Genomic DNA, 17940 nt, shown 5'->3' with positions numbered 1-17940 from the left:
TTTTAAATAAATTTTCAAATAATTCTTTTTAAAGCAAGACAAACAGATAATTTGTTTATGTTTAAAGATCCTTCAAACAAAAATCATCAGAAGCTTTGTTGATTAGGGTCTTGTTAGGATAAGGGTAGAGTAAGTAACTATAAATAGCGATACAGTGAGTGATGACCTCGCTCAACAAACTTTGTGTTGAACTTATGCTGGAGACAGTAGAAACGTCAGCTGACAGCCTTCTTGTCAGGAGGTATTTTTGACTAAAGATCTTCAATAAAACAAGGAGAATTGGTCACCTCCAATCCTTACATTCAAGTGCTTTAATGTCATTTGATGTGAGATGTCAAGTGCAATGTCACTGCTGTGGCAGGGATAGGGTGCTGCTGGTGCCTGGGCCAGTTCTGGCATCCAACAATTGAACTAGAAATGCTCGGAGTGATAAACGAGCTAATTGCATCTGTACAAATGAAATGCAGAGCATGCTCCAGCTGGAAGAAAAGACAGCACCCTTCATCTGTATCTCATAATGGAAAAAGCTTTCAGAACAATATGGAACTTCTGACATGACTTGGGAATGGTGCTAGGTTGTGGAAAATAATAGTGGTTTTCAGATTTAAACCAAAAGATACTGGGAATGTGGGTACAAACAAATATCTCCTTAGGCTTGCTTGCGTAAGAGTGCTCTGATTTATTGTAAGACGTGAATGAGTGGGAAGTGGTCATCAGAGACCAGCATGGCCCTCCTGTGCTTTTAGGCAAACAGCTTACCGAGATCAGGGGCTGCAGCTCAGGATGGCAGCGTGTCCTCACTCAGTGGCTGCTGAGCAGCACGATGCTGATGTGAGCTTTCACCAACTCGCAGTGCATCTGCACGGCAAAGAAACCTGCAAATGATTATTCGTGGGAGTAGCTGGAGTGAATCGGGGACCAGTATTTACACATGCAGCAAGTTTACAGGCAGAGCCTGACATGAATCTGTAATTAGAGGTTGAGCATAGTTGCAAAGAGGACAAAGAAATCAAGGATCCTCTTGCTCATTGTTGCTCTGAATACGTGTGAGGAAGACAAGAGGAGAGTTTAGAAGAGTTGTTTTCATGGCGCTGTTAACTTAGGACCCTACTTAGACTTCAGCGGTAAGGCTGCTACCATCATTAAAGCACAATTAATCTTGCTTAAGGTGGTGCTTCTAACACAGCTGAGGGTATTGGGGACCTCCACTTGGGTAGCTGTCACTTTGGCAAGAATAAATTGGCAAAAAAATTTGAATGTGTATCGTCCAATACTGTTTCCATTTCCACCGTTCTCTGCAGGACAGAAAAGTTCTCTGTGTGGAGCTATTGACTGGGAAGGGTTTCAGCCCTGCCCCGCTGCAAGAATTCACCAGGCTGAAACAATGCTGAACGGCCTGGGGGTTGCTATTGGGAAGCTGGTGTTTGAGATAGGTTAATCAGAGATGTCAGGAAAGCGCAAAGTGTGAGGGAGGCATATCCAGAAGAAGAATCTATCTTTCTTTATGTGGGGGGGGAAAAAAAAAAAAAAAAGAAAAAAAAGTGTTTTTTCCCAGCTTCTTTGGGAGAGTCTAGCTGTTACGCTGGCATTGTGTCAAGCAACTCCCCCCCTCTTTCTGCAGTGTAGTTTTGGATAGTTGGTATCAACGTTTGCTTTTCCAGATATTAATTAAAATGAGAATGAAGTTAAAATTATCTCAAGGTGCAAACTTGGTCATTTGCTTTTTCTTCCTCATGAGAGCAAAGTGGTGTGCTTACAATTTTAGTAATTGCAAGAGGTGACTGATGCAAAAGCTAAATGTCTGTTCCTGTGTGGACTTCATTTAACTGTGAAGTGGCTGGGGCAGTCAGGAGGTTCTCCAACTTCTGTATATCTCCTTGTTGCTCTGAATCACTTATACTCTCAAAACAGAACTTTTTTCCTGATGGAAAGGGTGCCTAGACTTATCTAGAGCTGTAGCAGGTTATTAATAGAACAGACTGCATTTCCTTCTCATAAAAATACGAAGGGCACTTTGTAGAGAAAAAATCCTGCTGTGCCTTTCTGTCTTTGGGACCAGCTCATCACCCAGCTAAAATTAAAAGGTGAAGTCAGGCAGTTCTTACTCTCTATTTTTAAACTGCTTCAGCATATGAATGTGAGTGTGAAATCTTTCTTTAGGCCTCTCTTAACTTAATTACCTACTTATTCAAAATATTCTCTTCTCAAATTGCTGAACTATAATTACATTCATCATTTCTATGGACACACTGGAAAAGTGTATATTTTTCTTTTGTTAGTGTTTAATTAATTTTATGCTTAATTTGTAGTTCTATAGTTATTTACGGTGATGGAAGTTTCATGGTAAGTGTTTAAAACCTATTTGTAACTGCTCCAAAAAGAAAAAAACAAAAAGGCAACTAAATTATGTTTTCCGATATCTTTTCCATGATTTTCTTCTGGAAAATATCATGAAGAAGCCCAGTTTAAAAAAGGCATATTAAAAAGAATAATTTTCATTTGGTCATAATAATATAAAATGATGTAACCGCTGAAAATGTTTTGTTGCCTTTTTTCCCTTCATCTTTTGTTTTATGCAAGCTTTTTTTTTTTTTTTTTTTTTTTTTAAATATTATTTATTTTGTTTCTATGCCTTTTCTTTCGTGTTTGAATAGAAGGGCTGATGTGACCCCAGTGCATGAAATTTAGTGGAACTGCTTATAAATGATGGATTTGACACTCTTCTGCTGATTTGGATATACTGAATTCATCTTCCTGTGTTTCAGCAAATCTATGAAAAATGCGTATCAAATATCTTTGTTGAAATCAAGTGTTCTTGGCTCACAGGAGTAATGTTCTCCAGACACTTACTTTTAGCCTGCAGAGGGTGTGCTTTCCTCCTTCAAATCATCTCCCTGCATAGTGCTGGTAACACACCGTCCCATTAACACTGTGCTGAGAATCCGTCCTTGCACCCAGAGGTACAAAGAGAAAAGGGCGTCTGTCTGTCTGTTCCCTGTGGCATCTGTTCCTGGATTTCCCTGGCTATCAGGTGTTTGAAGCACAGGCTGTGCCTGCGTTTCTCTTGCACCAAGGGTACTGGTACTTCTTCAGAGCTATCCCCTTTCATGATGAAAAAGGCAAATGTTTCTTTGAATTCTCTTTTGGAAATGGTGTTTGCCTTGTCTTTTTTCTATTTTGTACAATGCTTACAATCCATACATCTCCATCTTTTTCTGATTCCTTTGCTTTTGTCAATGGAAGCAGCTGTGGTGCCAGGCATCCTCAAGTATTCCCTGTGGTTTCCTATGTACCAGTCATGTAGTACTCAAGCTCCTTCATATCATGTCATTTGTGTTTTGTCATGTGCTGATCTGAAGCTGTGTGAGTTGGTAAGCTTTTAAAGACATTTCCTTTGGTGCCCAAATACTCCTGGAGTGTGCATATGGGAGTCTGTATTTAGGCCCACCTCTGACAGATGAGCGAGCAAACTGTTTGCTGCAGACTCTCTTTAGGGTGGCTGATGCTTAGGGATGGCAGTGAGTGTGGTTCCATCTCCCCAGGCAATTTCCACGTGCTGCTGACCTGATTGGTGTACTTCCACATATCTCACTCCTCACTTACCAGAAATACCCAAGATTTCTTATGCTTGGGTGTTGGATGACAGCACATTTGTGTTGCTGGTGAGAACCACGTTGCTATTCGTGTTGTTTAGTGGCAGTATAGTTTGGGCAGCCAGACAGCAATGTTAACTCAGACTTGGAGCTGTGGTCTCCTGGACTCTTTGCATGCCAGACTCTGGGCTTGGAACAGCCCACCCGTGAATTTGTTCCAAGCTTCCACCCCCTCCGTGCCCTCTCCAGAAAACTCTTGGAAAACCGTCTCTTGTGTAAATCCTCCTGGCTTGGTTGGCCACTACCCCTCTGTTCACTCCATCCTGTCTTGTTGCCTGGTTTTTGATTTCAGGTTGAAAACTTGTCAGCAGAGATTTGTGAGTGTTTTCCCTCTGGTAAACAAACATAGCCCTCTAACATACAAGCAAGAGACCTAATTCTTTCATGAATGAAACATTGCATTTTTTGAGTTAAATATGGACATGCTGTTCACCTAAACAATGTGGTTTTCATAAGGCTAATTGCATTCATAGTTTTGTTTTCCTACTGCAGACTGTCGTCCAATATCAGAAACATTACACTGGCAGTACCCACCAAACTATTTCTGCTGTCATCTTTGTCTACATCTGCTGCTATTTAGCTTTCAATATTCCAGTTTTTAAAATATTTTAATTTATTGTAAATGAGCATTGTTATTGTAACATTCCACTGAAGCCCCATTGCTTCAGTGTGCTTGTGTTTTGATTCACATTGATTCAGTGTGCCTGAATCTTGACCAGATCAGTGGGTTTTAACTGTGTTCAAATACTTCTGCACTTGAAGTGGAGCCTGAAGAATTTGTCCTCTGGAAGCTTAGATTATGTTTTCACCATTAGAAATGAGGCACCTGACAGCATTAAGTGATCAGAAGGATTTCCAGCCATGGGCAAGCAGCCATTATGTATATATTAATGCAGAGTAGGAAATTTGGACAGCTTTTGATTTAGTAGTGCTCATCTGTTAAAGGTAAGCTGAAGATCAGCACAGCAGTTACATTTAGAATTGATCAGAGTACTGAAAGGGAAAAGAAAAGCTTATGGGTATAGTGCAAATCTAGTAGAAATGCTGATTGTACTTTTAAACGTCCTGAAAAGTGTATTTCTCAACAGGGCCAATTGAGCCATTATACGATTGCTATGCCAGTTTAAAAATATCCTACCAGCTTTGTCTCATTTTAAAGCAAACACTAAATTCTGTAACATCCTGTTCGATAGATTGGATTACATTCCTACAGAACTTAAAAACGGTCTCTCTTTTTTAACAGTTTGAACATTCATACGTGTTGGAATGCTGTAAAATGGATTTTTTATTTGTTATCTAGACTATTAAAATCTCATTTTCTTCATAATATTGCTTTAGGTAGTTTTAATAGTAGACTTTATTCAGAGAATAATCCTTTTTTTTTTTTTTTTTTTTTTTTGAATTTCAGATATGAGACATGAAATGTATTTATTTAAGTGGATAATAAAACTAAAGAGCTAGGTAATAAAGTGGTGTTCACTAAAGCATACAAAACTAATACAGAGATTCCTGTAACCTGATCTGATAACAACTGGGGAAAACCATAGGGAAGTAATTTGTTGTGTGGCATATTGTGCAGGTGGAATAGGAAGCATCCCAACATTATTGATAGGTATATGTAATATATAAACTTTTATGTGCACATACTTTTTTTGGTGCGTGTGTTTGCAAAATTCACAATTTTGCTATTATAATTGCTAACCTTTTCCAACAAATTTTTTCTCCATTTTGGCTTCCCACACAGCTGTTGTGTCTTCTAGTCATGCAAGAGCTATGTTAGAACAATGTTGTGTACAACAAATGACATCGTCCAAAAGGTCCATTGTTTTTTTACCACATGTTTGGGGCAGTCTAGGTCAAAGCATGAATGTTGATAGGATGGAAACTGACTTCATACTTTTAAGACATTTTAAAAACAGGCAAACCAGAATTGTTCCAAATTCCCCCTGATCCTTTGGCTTTTCTGTTGGCTGAGATTTCAGACTGTCGCATGGTCTATTGCATGATGTCACTTTTACAGCAATTTCTATCAGGTACTGCTTCCATGATTTTTACCACATTCATAATTTGTAATTAGGTTACTGCGACCTGATTGTTTGAACGTTTGGGATTGTGGCAGAGTTTAGCTGCTGAGAATGTTATGTGAGCATGGCTTTATATCTATATTTATAGATATATATTTATATAGAGAGAGATATATAGTTATGGTGTGTGTGTGTATGCACATATATATATATATACACACACACATACCTAAATATTTTCTTGAGGTGTGGGTAATACCCCTGTGGCATATCGCCTTAGGGATACTGAAGGCTTGAAAGTAAAATGGGAATGCTGTATGGGAAAGCCAGTCCAGAGGTCTCATTTGCTGAGCTCTTCACAGCTTGCCTCGCCAGGGGCTTGTCTTTGTCTTCCTGGAAAAAAAAAAAAATGTTGCAAGGAGCATGGTGGGATCCGTCAGCCCCAGGCTGTCTGTGAAGGGATCCACTATGATAGGAAACTGCTGCGGGTTGTTGACCCATGCTGGCTTCCAGCCACGGAGCAAGTTCCACAGAAATGGATCTAAGTGCTGTTGTATAAACTTTGCTTCACATGACAGAAGTGGTGCTAGTCCCTTGCTGGCAAGGGGCACGTCTGGCTTATCTTGTGGCGGGAGCGAGCTCCGCAGCGTGCTCATCATGGGCCAGAAATAACAGGCGATGCTGGGCATTCCTCCTGGGGAGAGCGGGCAACATTACAGGCAACTATGACTATACGAAACACAGGGCTTGGCTGTTGAATTGCCCCCTGGTAGATTCTTTAGGTAGCATTTGCCTTCGGCAGCTGCCCACAAGCAGTCCTCTCTGCCCCTACCAGCACAGGGACCACTCACTGAGCGGTCTGGGACGGTGACCTTAAATTCCTGTGCTGCCATCAAGGGCCAGCACTTGAATCCTACAGCATACTGAATAGAAGTTGCTAACCACTGGGGAATCTTCAAATCACCTTGCTGCTCCTGAAATTCTATATCCCAGTATCGTTTCTCTGAGCTAACTAATCCACTGCAAGAATGGATTTAGCTAGACAATTTATCAGCGGAGATTTGCATTGGTGCATAATTGGTTAAGGATGTAAGCTGAAATTTAAATTTGTACTCAGATATGGGTTTTATTTAAAACAATATCCTACTTAGGATTACAGTAACATATTTTACAAATCACTCTTCAGAGCTCAAATGGCTATATTATATATGAAGAACAAATTCAGGAGGCTTCACAGTATTAGTGATTATCTTGTAATGTTTTCCAGATGGCAGAACGTGACGTAACCTATCCTGTCCAGTTTCACTGCACCACATACTCTGTCATACCCAATAAGTAACCAAGAGACTAATAGAAAATAACTTGTTAATTCAAATGTTCCTTACTACAGTATGAAAACTGCAGATTAACAAATCACTTGTTGGTGAATGCCAGAAGATTGATTGCTTCTCAAAGCTCTGCAAGAACTAGATATGCGATTTGGATTAGCCAGCTCAAACTATGCTTTGGTGAACAAATTCCATTTTCCTTAGGGCTGTAAGGTAGTTTGCATCTGTTCCACTATAAATTTCTCTAGCAGCACTCAGTAATTCCCATTCTTGTTCATTGGAGAAGCAATGGGAATATTTATTGGTTGTTGTTTACATTGATCTGAAACAACCACATCGCTAGTTGTGTGGGCATGGTGGCTAAATTCAACTTAATTGCATCTTGCAGTTGCTCATAATTCTGCTGCTGTTCCTGCAATAATGTTGTTTACTAACTGATGCTTTTATTAGGTTCACAGACCATCATTTGAATGCCAAACCCATCAAATTTAAGTAGGCACTTAGCTCAGGATTTTCTCAGCATTAATTGGAGGCGTCAGGGGTACTGTGCTGGGACAGGTGCACTCTTGCTGTGCAGAGGCAGGATTTGAGGAGTACATGGGGAGTGAAAGCTCCTGGTGCATCCTGACATCCAGCTGTGTAGATTTTCTCACTTGAACCCACATCCAAGAAGTCTTTAAGGGAGATTAGGGCTGTGGTAGGAGGTTTCAATCCACTGGCACTTGTCCTGTGGAGTGGGTTTTGTAGGCACTTCTTCAGGCTATCCTACCCTTTGATTAAGCCCAGAAAAATTGGTTGCAGAGAAGAGTAAGAGATATATAAATACATGGTATTAACTAGCTTCTGGAAAGGATGAGAAAACTTCCTGAAATGGATTTAATATCTCGCAGTGGTCTCATCATCAAGGGAGCAGCTGCCTGTAGGCTGCCATCGGTAGGCCACAGATCGCTGTGCTCTGTCCGTAGGCATGCAAGCAAGGAGGCCTGGAACAGGAGCTGAAAAACACTCTGGAAAGAAGAGCAGCTTCTAACATAACCCTAGTTTCAATGGTTGTTCCATGCTTGCTTGTTTTAACCGATGACTTCCTCATATGGTTTTTATCACACATGGCATTACTGGTGGATGTTTTTATTTTTCCTTTATCGTGTCTCTGGGGAATTCCACAGTTCAGTACCAAAACATCCCCTTGTATGGGAAGACAGAACGAGGAGAGGTTTACATGGCAGATGTCTCATTTTACAGTTTCCTGATGATCTTCGGTTTGGCTGCCCATAAGGAGCGTTTGTTGTTCGTAGTCACTCAGCCCCGGCTTCTTTATTGACTCAAGCTGTCTTTGCTGGATGCAGCATTGCTGGTGATGAATGTGCTTTGTCGTTCTGATTTGCATGCCTTGTCGTGTGAAACAAAATTAATGATGGTGGCTTTTGGAAATTGAAGAATAGCTGAGAGCTAATTTCATTTTTCATTTACTGTTCCTCCAAGTCCATGGGAAGTGGGAAGGGCTGCAATGCTCAGTGTTACTCGGAGCCTCTAGGCCTCTTTCTTGGTGTCTTCTGCAAAGGCTGTGTAGAAAATGGGCTGTCCAGTGATGAGGACAGAGCAGGGCAAAAAGTCCCGAAAGGATGGCATGTTCACACCTTTCTTTCCACAGTCCTTCTCCCTTTCCTCCCCTATCCCTCAGCAACTTTTCCTTCTGGTTTTCTCCCACACAAAATCTTGCTGGCCTTCCTGATGTCCTCTCGTATCCTGATCTGCCAGATCCCTAGTTTCTCCTCTACCAAGCCAAAGTTTTCACCTTTTTGTGTAAGAATTGGCTGCTTCCTCCTCACCAGCTAAACCCTGTGTATGTAATACAAAGAAGAAATATCCATCACTTTGTCCAGTTGGTAAGAAATAATGTATGGAGTCACAGCAGCTTTGACTTCTGGAGAAGAAAAAAGAAAAGGGCTCAGAAAGCCAACCCACTGACCTGCCTTAAGACAATGGGAATGAATTCCAGATTTTGACTGTCTGAGAGCCCAGAGCTGGTAGAGAGGACTTTTTGTTCTGGAAATGTAATATTTATTAAAGGCTTGAAAATCCTTTATTACAAGCAGCTTTCTGGCACTACGTGGACTCTACTGTAAAAACATTGAGTTTGTTGATGGAGGTGGGAGGCATTATCTTCCACGGGAGGAGCAGTGACCCTGTATTTTAAAGAGATTGTATAAGCCAAGCCAAAATCCTGCCTCGAGGGATTTTTGGCATTGCAGAACACTGCTGTAAATGTAGATTTTGTTAGCTCAGTATGCACGCTGCAGGTCTTGTAGCCATATAGCTCAGCGGGCGTACCGCAGGTCTCGTAGCCGTAAGCACTAAAGGTCGGGGTTGTGTTTAGCTTGTAACTATCAAGTCTGTGATACACTATTAGTCATAGAAACTTGAGAAATTTGTTAAGATATTCCGAGGTTGATTTTGATATATTGGAACAGCTTTTAAAAATCCATCACAGCTTAAAGTGGCTGAGCCAGCATGAAAGGCAGTCGATTGAAACGCAGTCTTTAAAAGATATTATTCCTCGTGTGGTTTGTGATATTTACAATCATCTGTTCATTTTTGAGAGAAAATTTATCTGTAAGTGTAAAAGCTGTCTGCCTGGAAGTAAATTATTTATGCATAATATAGTTAAAATATTTTCATGTAACTTCCCATTTGCAGGAATAGCATGAGATCATTTTAGCAACATTAGTTTTAAAATTATTCAGGTACGTATAAGATTTTTTTTTTAATGTTGCAGATTCTTCTTTAAAATACTTAATAATTACATGGATCCTCTCACCTCAGCCCTCAGTTTCTGATAAATCCCAGTTAGGCAATTTTTATTAATCAGTAGTGCTTTAATCACTGTATTTTGTGGTTGTTTCCTTAGAATTTTGTTTATTTAAATCAGCTATGTTAAACAATAATTTTTATTGGAAAGATGCACAGAAAACTATGAACTAGTCCTGTCTAAATTGCTTATTTTCCTTAGTTGCATTTTCTGTTCAAAGGTGGAGGCTTTTATGAAGCAGTCAAGTGACAAACAGATGTATTGGTCGATATGCATCTGCTTGTTCTATCCTGAAAAAGAGCCAAATTGCAGGGGATAGGGTGGGAGCAAAAGTGCACAGAATATATAGGTTTTCAGTGTTTAAACAAAAAAGAAAAAATTAAAACCAAACCAAAAACAAGCAATCAAAAACCTCACGATCTGTTTAGTCTCTTATGCTAATTGCAGAAAAAAAATGTGTGTGTGTATATATATATATATATATATATATATATATATATATGTGTGTGTGTTTTACAGAACTCATAGAACAGATTACCAAATTGTATTGCCTAGCTTTTCCATGGATAGTAGTTAAGCTCAAGGCAATAACAAGCTGGCTGTCTTGCTCTGTGCAGAGCCCTGTGAGCTGGTTAGGTGGGGAATGACAGCTGCAGAAAGAAGCAATGTGGATGGGACAAGCAAAATGGGTAATCGCTTTCATGAGTGTTATCTGTCGTGTTATTTATTGGCCAACATTAACATACCATTGCACATCAGGTAATTTTACTGTAATTAGATATTTTCTCATATATTAAATGCAAGTGTCTCGCATTTGTTCTTATCAGGGTATTTCTGTTCTTGAAGGCACTTGCAAAAATGTGCTATTTTTGTGCTTGTTCTCCAGACACATTAAACACAGAAATTAAAATCATTAGTTCAAGTAGCTGTTGTTTTCTGAGAGATAATGGCTTATTCTTATTTTAAATTATTATTTTCCATTCTTGTGTTTATATATATATATATATATATATATATATATATATACACACACACAGAAGGAAAATGTTTTGACTGTGTCTCATCAAGAAGATTTGTTTCTTTTTTCCAATGGCACACAAACAAAACACACGATCTTCTAAAAACAGGAGTTTGTTTTCCTGGCAAAGTAAGTCTCTTTGGGAAACTGGCAGGTCAAATTCATCATTACTTGCAAGCTAAACATATATAACATGAAAGCTATTTAGGCATGCCTGAATTCCACGGTGCTATTTTGAGTTATTTTTCAGAGTACTTACAGGGAAAAAAATAAAATAAAATAAAATATATATATATATAATGTTCAGCAATTTATTTATTTATTTTTAACCAGGCTTAGAAATAACAAATTCATTTATATTTGTGAGGACAAATATTTTAAATAAGAGGAAATGTACATTTGGGAAAAAAAAAAAAAAAAAAAAAAAAAAAAAAAAAGAATAATTCTAATTTCAGCTGCAGATTTAGTGAGGATTTTTATTCTGTTCTATACTTGTGCTTTGTCAAATGTGGCTACATAATTAATACCAAGTAATACCTGTCCTTTCAGATTTTTACCACATGATTTCTTGAAATTTCTGTTCTCACTATTTATTACCTTAGAATCGTACTATACATGAAGGGGTGAAAAGTCGAGTATTAGGTATTTATTAAGCTTGTAAATTTTATTAGCAGAATTTTCTTTAAGTATACTTAATTATAACACTTACCTCTTAAGTAAGTATTTAGAGTAAAATACAAATGGCTGATTATTTTTTTCTTGCATGCTTTTTAAAATCATTCTTCGACATTTTTTTGGTGAAAATGTCTTTATGCAGCCATGCATTCTAGTCACAATGCAGAATTCCTAAAATGATTGCAACTTCAGAGGGTGTCTTTAGAACTTGGTTTCTGGTTTCTTGTTTTTTCTTTATTTTTCTTTCTTTTTTTTTTTTTTTCTTCATTTTTTCTTCTTTTTTTTTTTTAATTAAAAAATTTAATGTGTACTTTTTTTTTATATAGAATCCAGAACTATAACATCCTATTTTTAAATAAAACAAACAAGAAATCTTGAAAAAAGGCTTCTTATATAAGATAGCCTTAAAAAGGAAAAACAAACAAACAAACAAACAACAAAAAAGTAGTTTGTTCTACTGTTTTGCAAAGAACTCAATCTCAGCTAAAAAGCATACCAACTTTCTACTAGTGAAATTGAATATATCAGAAACTGGCATATTTAATTGTGTTACGAAATTCTAAAATTCTGCAATGGAAAAAAGTGGGTCTAATACTTGGTTGTTGAAATGAATTTATTATTAATTAGTAGCATCTAGTTATTATATTTCTGTCAAAGCATTTACTATATGTATATTTTACCCTATAGGATGTAACAAAATGTTAACTTACAGACTTGCCTTAAGTTCAAGCACCTTGTTCCCATTCAAAAGATAAACTTTCAATAGGCCAGCGCTTATCTGCCTGGCTTCCTGGCTGGCTGAGATTTAAGCTATACTGGCTCGAACAGCGCACGCAGTCGAACCTTGCTAACCTATGTGAGTGCTCAGCAAGAACATGGGGAATTGCTGAATTCTTATCAGTAAGAGGAAAAACTCAAAAGCAAAGATAATGAATCAGAAAAGGTAGCGTATTCATTTAAAGTGATATTGGTTTATGATAATTACTTCAAGTAACATTTAATAGTTAATATTTCTTTTATAAGTTCATAAAAATGAAGAGGACAGTAGGGTATTTTACTGCTATGTGTGGCTACTAGATCTTCTGAAAGAAGTACTTATGTTTATAATGTGTAATATTGTGGAGATTGGCAAAGGGTAGATGAAGGTCTCTTTTTTTTGTTTTGTTTTAATTCTTTCTGTGAATGTAATGCTGGTGGTCTTTGTAAGGAAAAGATCTACTTCTGTTGAAAGGATAATGCAAAGAAACAAGAGAAAGGACCTCAAGGTAGGATTTATTTTTCTTGTTCCTATTGCCCTTGACAAATATGTTTTTTCTCAAGTGTGGTTCAGAGAAGTTGTTCTCAAATGTGTTGCAGTAGATTCAGATGCCATTATATGAAGTGCTTAATACGGTCTGCAAAACGAGTAACTCTGCGATAACCGTGCAAGTGTTCTCTGCTGCTTTCAGACGGTCTATTTTTGACCTGGAGACCAGTATCAAGTCCTGGATTTTGTCAGGTCAGGGGGTGGACTCCAAAGACCTTATCTCTTTTTTTTTTTTTTTTTCCTTTTGTTGACAACATATCCTTATCCTTCCTGGGTCCTGGAGTGACTGCTTGATAGTGCTGGTATTTAAAATACCTAGATAGGAGAAGTCATGGAAATTCCTTTTCTATTTTTAAGGATGCTCATTAAAGTTGCTAGCAAGACTCAGTGAGACATGGGGGTATGGGACAAAACTGGGGAAGAACACTGTCAGGGAGACCAGGAATTCATAGAAAACCATGTCACCTTCAAGACAGCTTTGTTAGAGAGATGTATGAAACATGTAACTTAGGGTTAAATAAACATAAACAAATTATAAATATTAACTATTATGTATGCATCTTCATTTATTTATTTTTAGTATGTAAACTTTCAGGAAAAGTATATTTTTCTGGTGCCTTCTGGATTTTTTTTGATTTTGTTTGTTTTTAAAGAACATTTTACTTATTTAAGAAACAGCTATTCATGTGCTTTTTTAGATTTACTGTTAGATAAGCAGCAGACACTCAATTATACACATAATATAAATAAAACCAGTATATATGTAATATATAATATAATAATATACCATATATGTAGTTATATATAGGAAAATAAAGAACAGAGGGAGGAGGTCAAATTCTGTGCAAAGTATTCAAACCATGAAGAGGTGCATGGTCTTTGGAGTCCGGCAGTAACCAGATTCATTCACATACTTCAATCAATTTTTGCTTTAACTGCTTAACATCTTAGCTTGACACTTCACCCCTGCCGCAAATTTGTGAACCTTGCAATGCCAAAAGAGCAAAGCAGTTTAACGGTAGTTACTGCTCTGTCTGTGTTTGTGGGCTAATAATGTGGAATTGCATAAATAAAAAAGTGTAGGCTTTAATTGGATTTATTTATATTAAATTTATCATTATTATTTATTTATTATTATTATGAAATTCATGTGAACAAATTCACTGTGAAAATTTAAGAAATCTGTAGCAATAAAGAGTGCACAATTACATAGGAGAAATCATGAGTATTGACTAAAAAAAAGACAATTATTACAGAAGTTGTGCCTAGGTTCCTATTAGAACAACACTTAGGGTAAATATGATTGGTGGCTTTAGCAAAATGATAATTTTCTCACTGTTTTCAGTCTTTTTCATATAGTAACAACTTTTACTGGGGAGGGAGAAGGCAAAAGGAAAGAGAAGAATCAATTTATCCAATAGAGGCATTTAACTAGTAAATGGTTCCCTACCTAAAAACACATTTGCAAAATTTAAGCAGGACTTTGGAGGATGAAGTGAAAATGCATGAACCAAAAAAAAAAAAGTTATTTCATGTAGCCAGGCTGTGTGTAAAACTACTTATTAAAATTTTTAAGGTGATTCTCTTTCTTCAACTTAATTATACCATGGGAAATGAATATTTTTTTCTTGTGGAGCTACCTGAAATTTTCATTTTTTTCAGTGGTCACTGAGGGCTTTTTGTGCAATCTAAAGTGGTATTTTTATGCCTACTGACATGAACTATCATTGTGTTATTAGCAATGGTGCTGAATTATACCTGAAAAAATTAATTTCATAAATAATATCCATTTGAGTTTGCGTTAGTGTAACGTGGCATAAGATAGTATTTAACATACGTATCTGTATTGTCTTGGGCAGCGGGTGCAAAGCTCTGTATGAGGAGTAAATACTGTCTGGGACAAAGAAAAACTGTGGAATTCTTTCATCTTTCAATATAAATTCTTAGTTGGTGACAGCGGGGTCACCCCACTGGCAGTTTGCACAGCGCAGCAGCTCATTTATGAGGTTTCCCCTGGATATCGTTAAGGCGTTAACTGCTGCCGGCTTCACTTTTACTGGTTGCAGTGTCTGTCTCACATGGTTTTGTGTAAACTGGTTTTAAAAGGCTGGAAATAATTTTGCGAAATCTGTCAAAAGCATACTCAGAATATTACTACAGCAAATAAAAACAACTGCTGTATGTTGGTATTAAGTAAGATTAAAAAGTAGTAAGAAGAGCTGAAGATATTCCTCGATTTTAGTACTTATTTAAATCAGTATAGACAATTTCTCAGTTACCAATTCAGTTGAAAAACAGGAATTATTTTAAAGCCACAGAATAAATCTTAGCCTAATTATCCCCTTGTTGTTGCTGGAAGGACAAAGTTCTTCGTATTTTTCAGGAAAATGCTGACACTCTATCCCATTAATTACTATTTTGATTGTTTCTGTTGCAGTCCTTCCCGTGAGCATTACTCCTGTATTAAATACATGCAGTCCTACTTGTTTTGTTAAATAAAACAATCAAGATCATACAGCTTGGTCAGTACTTGTCTTGGGAGCTTGTAATTCTGGCTACATAAATTTAAGTGCTCCTGTAAAAAGTATATGAATTTAACAGCATAGAATGCTCTGAAGTACTCTCTAATTCTATGGCTTTCAAGCATAGATTAATCCCAGAGATTCCCAGGGCTAGATAAGTAAATATGAGAATATTTACCTGCTAAAAGGCGAACGATCTGTTATACAGATGATAGCATGTCGTTTTTGGATTTGTAGACTTGACATATGGAAGTAATTCATCTTTTCTTAGTGTCACTCATCTGTCTTGAAAATCTCTCTCTCTGAAAGTGTAGAGGAAAGCTGAAAAGGCAGAAAAAAAGAAAGACATTGCAGAATGAGCTTCTTTGGTCCCAGTCAGATCCTCTGTATGATTCCAGTTAGAGTTTGGGATTTTTTCCTTAAACGACCTATCTTCGAGGATTTAAAAAGCCTCTATTTCAATAGTAGACATAGCTTAACCCTTGCAACAGTTTGCGTTTTATATGTTAAAGCTTGTCATGGTGACTTTTAAATTTACGAAACTGTAGCTCTAAGGCTTTTCATGTATCACACAGATACCACAGGTCAGCGGGGCATTAGAGCTGTGCTGAATGCAATCGCTTCCTCGAGTAGTATCTGGCTGTCCTTTCGCTCAGAATTACTGTTCTAATACAATGAGCCACAATTTTCTGTCTTGACTTTAGCTGGAGTGAAAGCTATAGCATAGCAGTGGCGTTGTGGGTTTTTGTAGCAGATTTTACTCAGTGTGGTTTAAATATAATGTTTCTTGGTAAGTGGAATGGCAAAGAAAATCTAGCAGTCATGTTGCTGATGCAGCATTGTGTGTCAAAAGACCGGAATTGCTAAACTGTGAGCTAAACTTCCCAATTGTGCCATGACCCGCTGCAGATAGCACTTAAGCAAGTGTACGAAGGAGTTTAGCTGTAAATTACTCATTTGTACAATATATCAAATGTCTCCTTGTTGGGACAGGTGAGGTTTATTTATATTTTAAAAATAGTCCCAACTCATTGTTGAGACATATTAATAAAATGAGGAAATACTGACCTTCCTTAAGAATAATTTGCTCTGGAATGGTTCTTTATAGGTATCTTTCTTCCCACTGCATATATGTTATGGGCATATAACTGAGAAAATTATGCAGTTTACAAAATCCTAGTACACCAATAAATATCTTATTATTACCTGAAAAGAGTAGCAGGAATTTTTTTCTTTCCGAGAACATGTAAATACATTTTATATTCCCTGTTCTCTCTTCATTGTATTTCAGAGTGTGGCTGTAACAAAAATTACATTTTTAGAGACTCCTGTTCAGCTCTCACAATCATGCTTGCGTGCAAAGATGCAAAAACCATTGGTTTGGGGTTTTGTTTGTTATTCGTAAGTACTGTTGTAGCCTGAAGTTTTTCTTTTCAGCATTAACAGTTCTTTCTCTGATTCTTGCTTGAGGAAATGTGTCAGGGAATCACGTGCTGATATCTAAGCATAATAAATGCTAATGTTCAATATTAAGCTTTGTTAAACAATCTGTAGAATCAATAAATACTTAATTCTCAATGAAATTAATAAAGGTCAAATAGAAATCTTGGCTTCATTGAGCAGGAAAATAATCTTGTTGCATCTAATTTCAAATCTTCCTGTATGAATAACTGATGTGGGACAGTTTGCAGCCCAAGCCTAACAAATTCTTGTCAATGGACTTTAAGTCCTAGAGCTATGATACTCATGGAAATTTGCTTACATTAACATTTTGGGCTTAAGAGAGAAACAAAACAAAAAAAATAACCTGAAAAGAGTCCAGGGAGGTGTTGGTAATATTGGCCCCCTTAAGAGCACATGGAATTAGTGATTTTTCCTTCGTAGCACAATTGAGACACAAAACCCCTGTTTTCTTTAGCAAGAATGCTTGGACGCCCTCCAGTCAAGTGTGAACAAAGAGTTGTCTGTCAGGGTCCCAGGAGCCCCACATCTGCTTTTTAAAACAGGATGTTGGGAAGGGTAAAAATCCACTACATCTGTGACTCTAACATGGTTTGGAGAACACCTGGAATTACCAGACCCAGCATTTGACGCTTCTGTCTGGAGCTCGTTTCTGACAAATTAAATGCCTTAGGGGCCAGGTTCCCAAGTCGCGTGGGAGCATGGTGCTGGAACACGTTTTCCACCGGAGGATCTGGCCCCTAAAATCTGAACCTAATAATTCTCCTTTAGAAAATAATAAAATAATTTCAACAAACAAATTCTGTTTTTATTTTATTTTATTTTATTTTATTTTAAAGTTACAAAAAAAAAAAAAAAAAAAAAAAAGAAGAGTAATTTTCAGTTCCTTTCAGTATCCACTCAAAATTTTGTAAGGAAGTGCATTATATTTATGCCTTTATTTTTGTAAGTTAGCTTCTCATTAAGCTGATTTCACTTATTATGTCCAATAAGATAGAGAATGTAGGACACACAAACAGGTTGTGTAACAGGTTCATTCTGTTCCTGAAGGAGCACAGATAGCTGAGCATTTTAAGTAGAACCTAAAAATGTTCCCAGTGATCAACGTGAAGTGAAAACCGCCCAGGTATGTCATACTATCAAC

General features: G+C 37.3%; 1 protein-coding gene across 5 annotated transcripts in view; it reads left to right on the top strand.

Annotated features, from left to right (window-relative positions):
- RBM20 (RNA binding motif protein 20) overlaps positions 1-17940 on the top strand; it is a 104038-nt gene that overhangs the window by 10509 nt on the left and 75589 nt on the right. Inside the window, exon 1 of one of the 5 annotated variants that reach the window (XM_082765314.1) lies at positions 12300-12450. The exons of 3 other annotated variants lie outside the window; for them this stretch is intronic. In XM_082765314.1, the coding sequence (XP_082621440.1) occupies positions 12437-12450 (14 nt within the window). In that variant the 5' untranslated portion in view covers positions 12300-12436. Of the gene's footprint in view, positions 1-12299; positions 12451-17940 lie in introns of those variants that run through there. One more of the 5 variants, XM_082765315.1, reaches the window with a different exon arrangement.

The sequence above is a fragment of the Aythya marila genome, assembly GCF_965140915.1.
Source record: "Aythya marila genome assembly, chromosome: 7".
NCBI classification, from domain to species: Eukaryota; Metazoa; Chordata; class Aves; order Anseriformes; family Anatidae; genus Aythya; species Aythya marila.
Note: the sequence above shows the minus strand (reverse complement) of the source record. Positions and strands in the feature narration are given on the sequence as shown.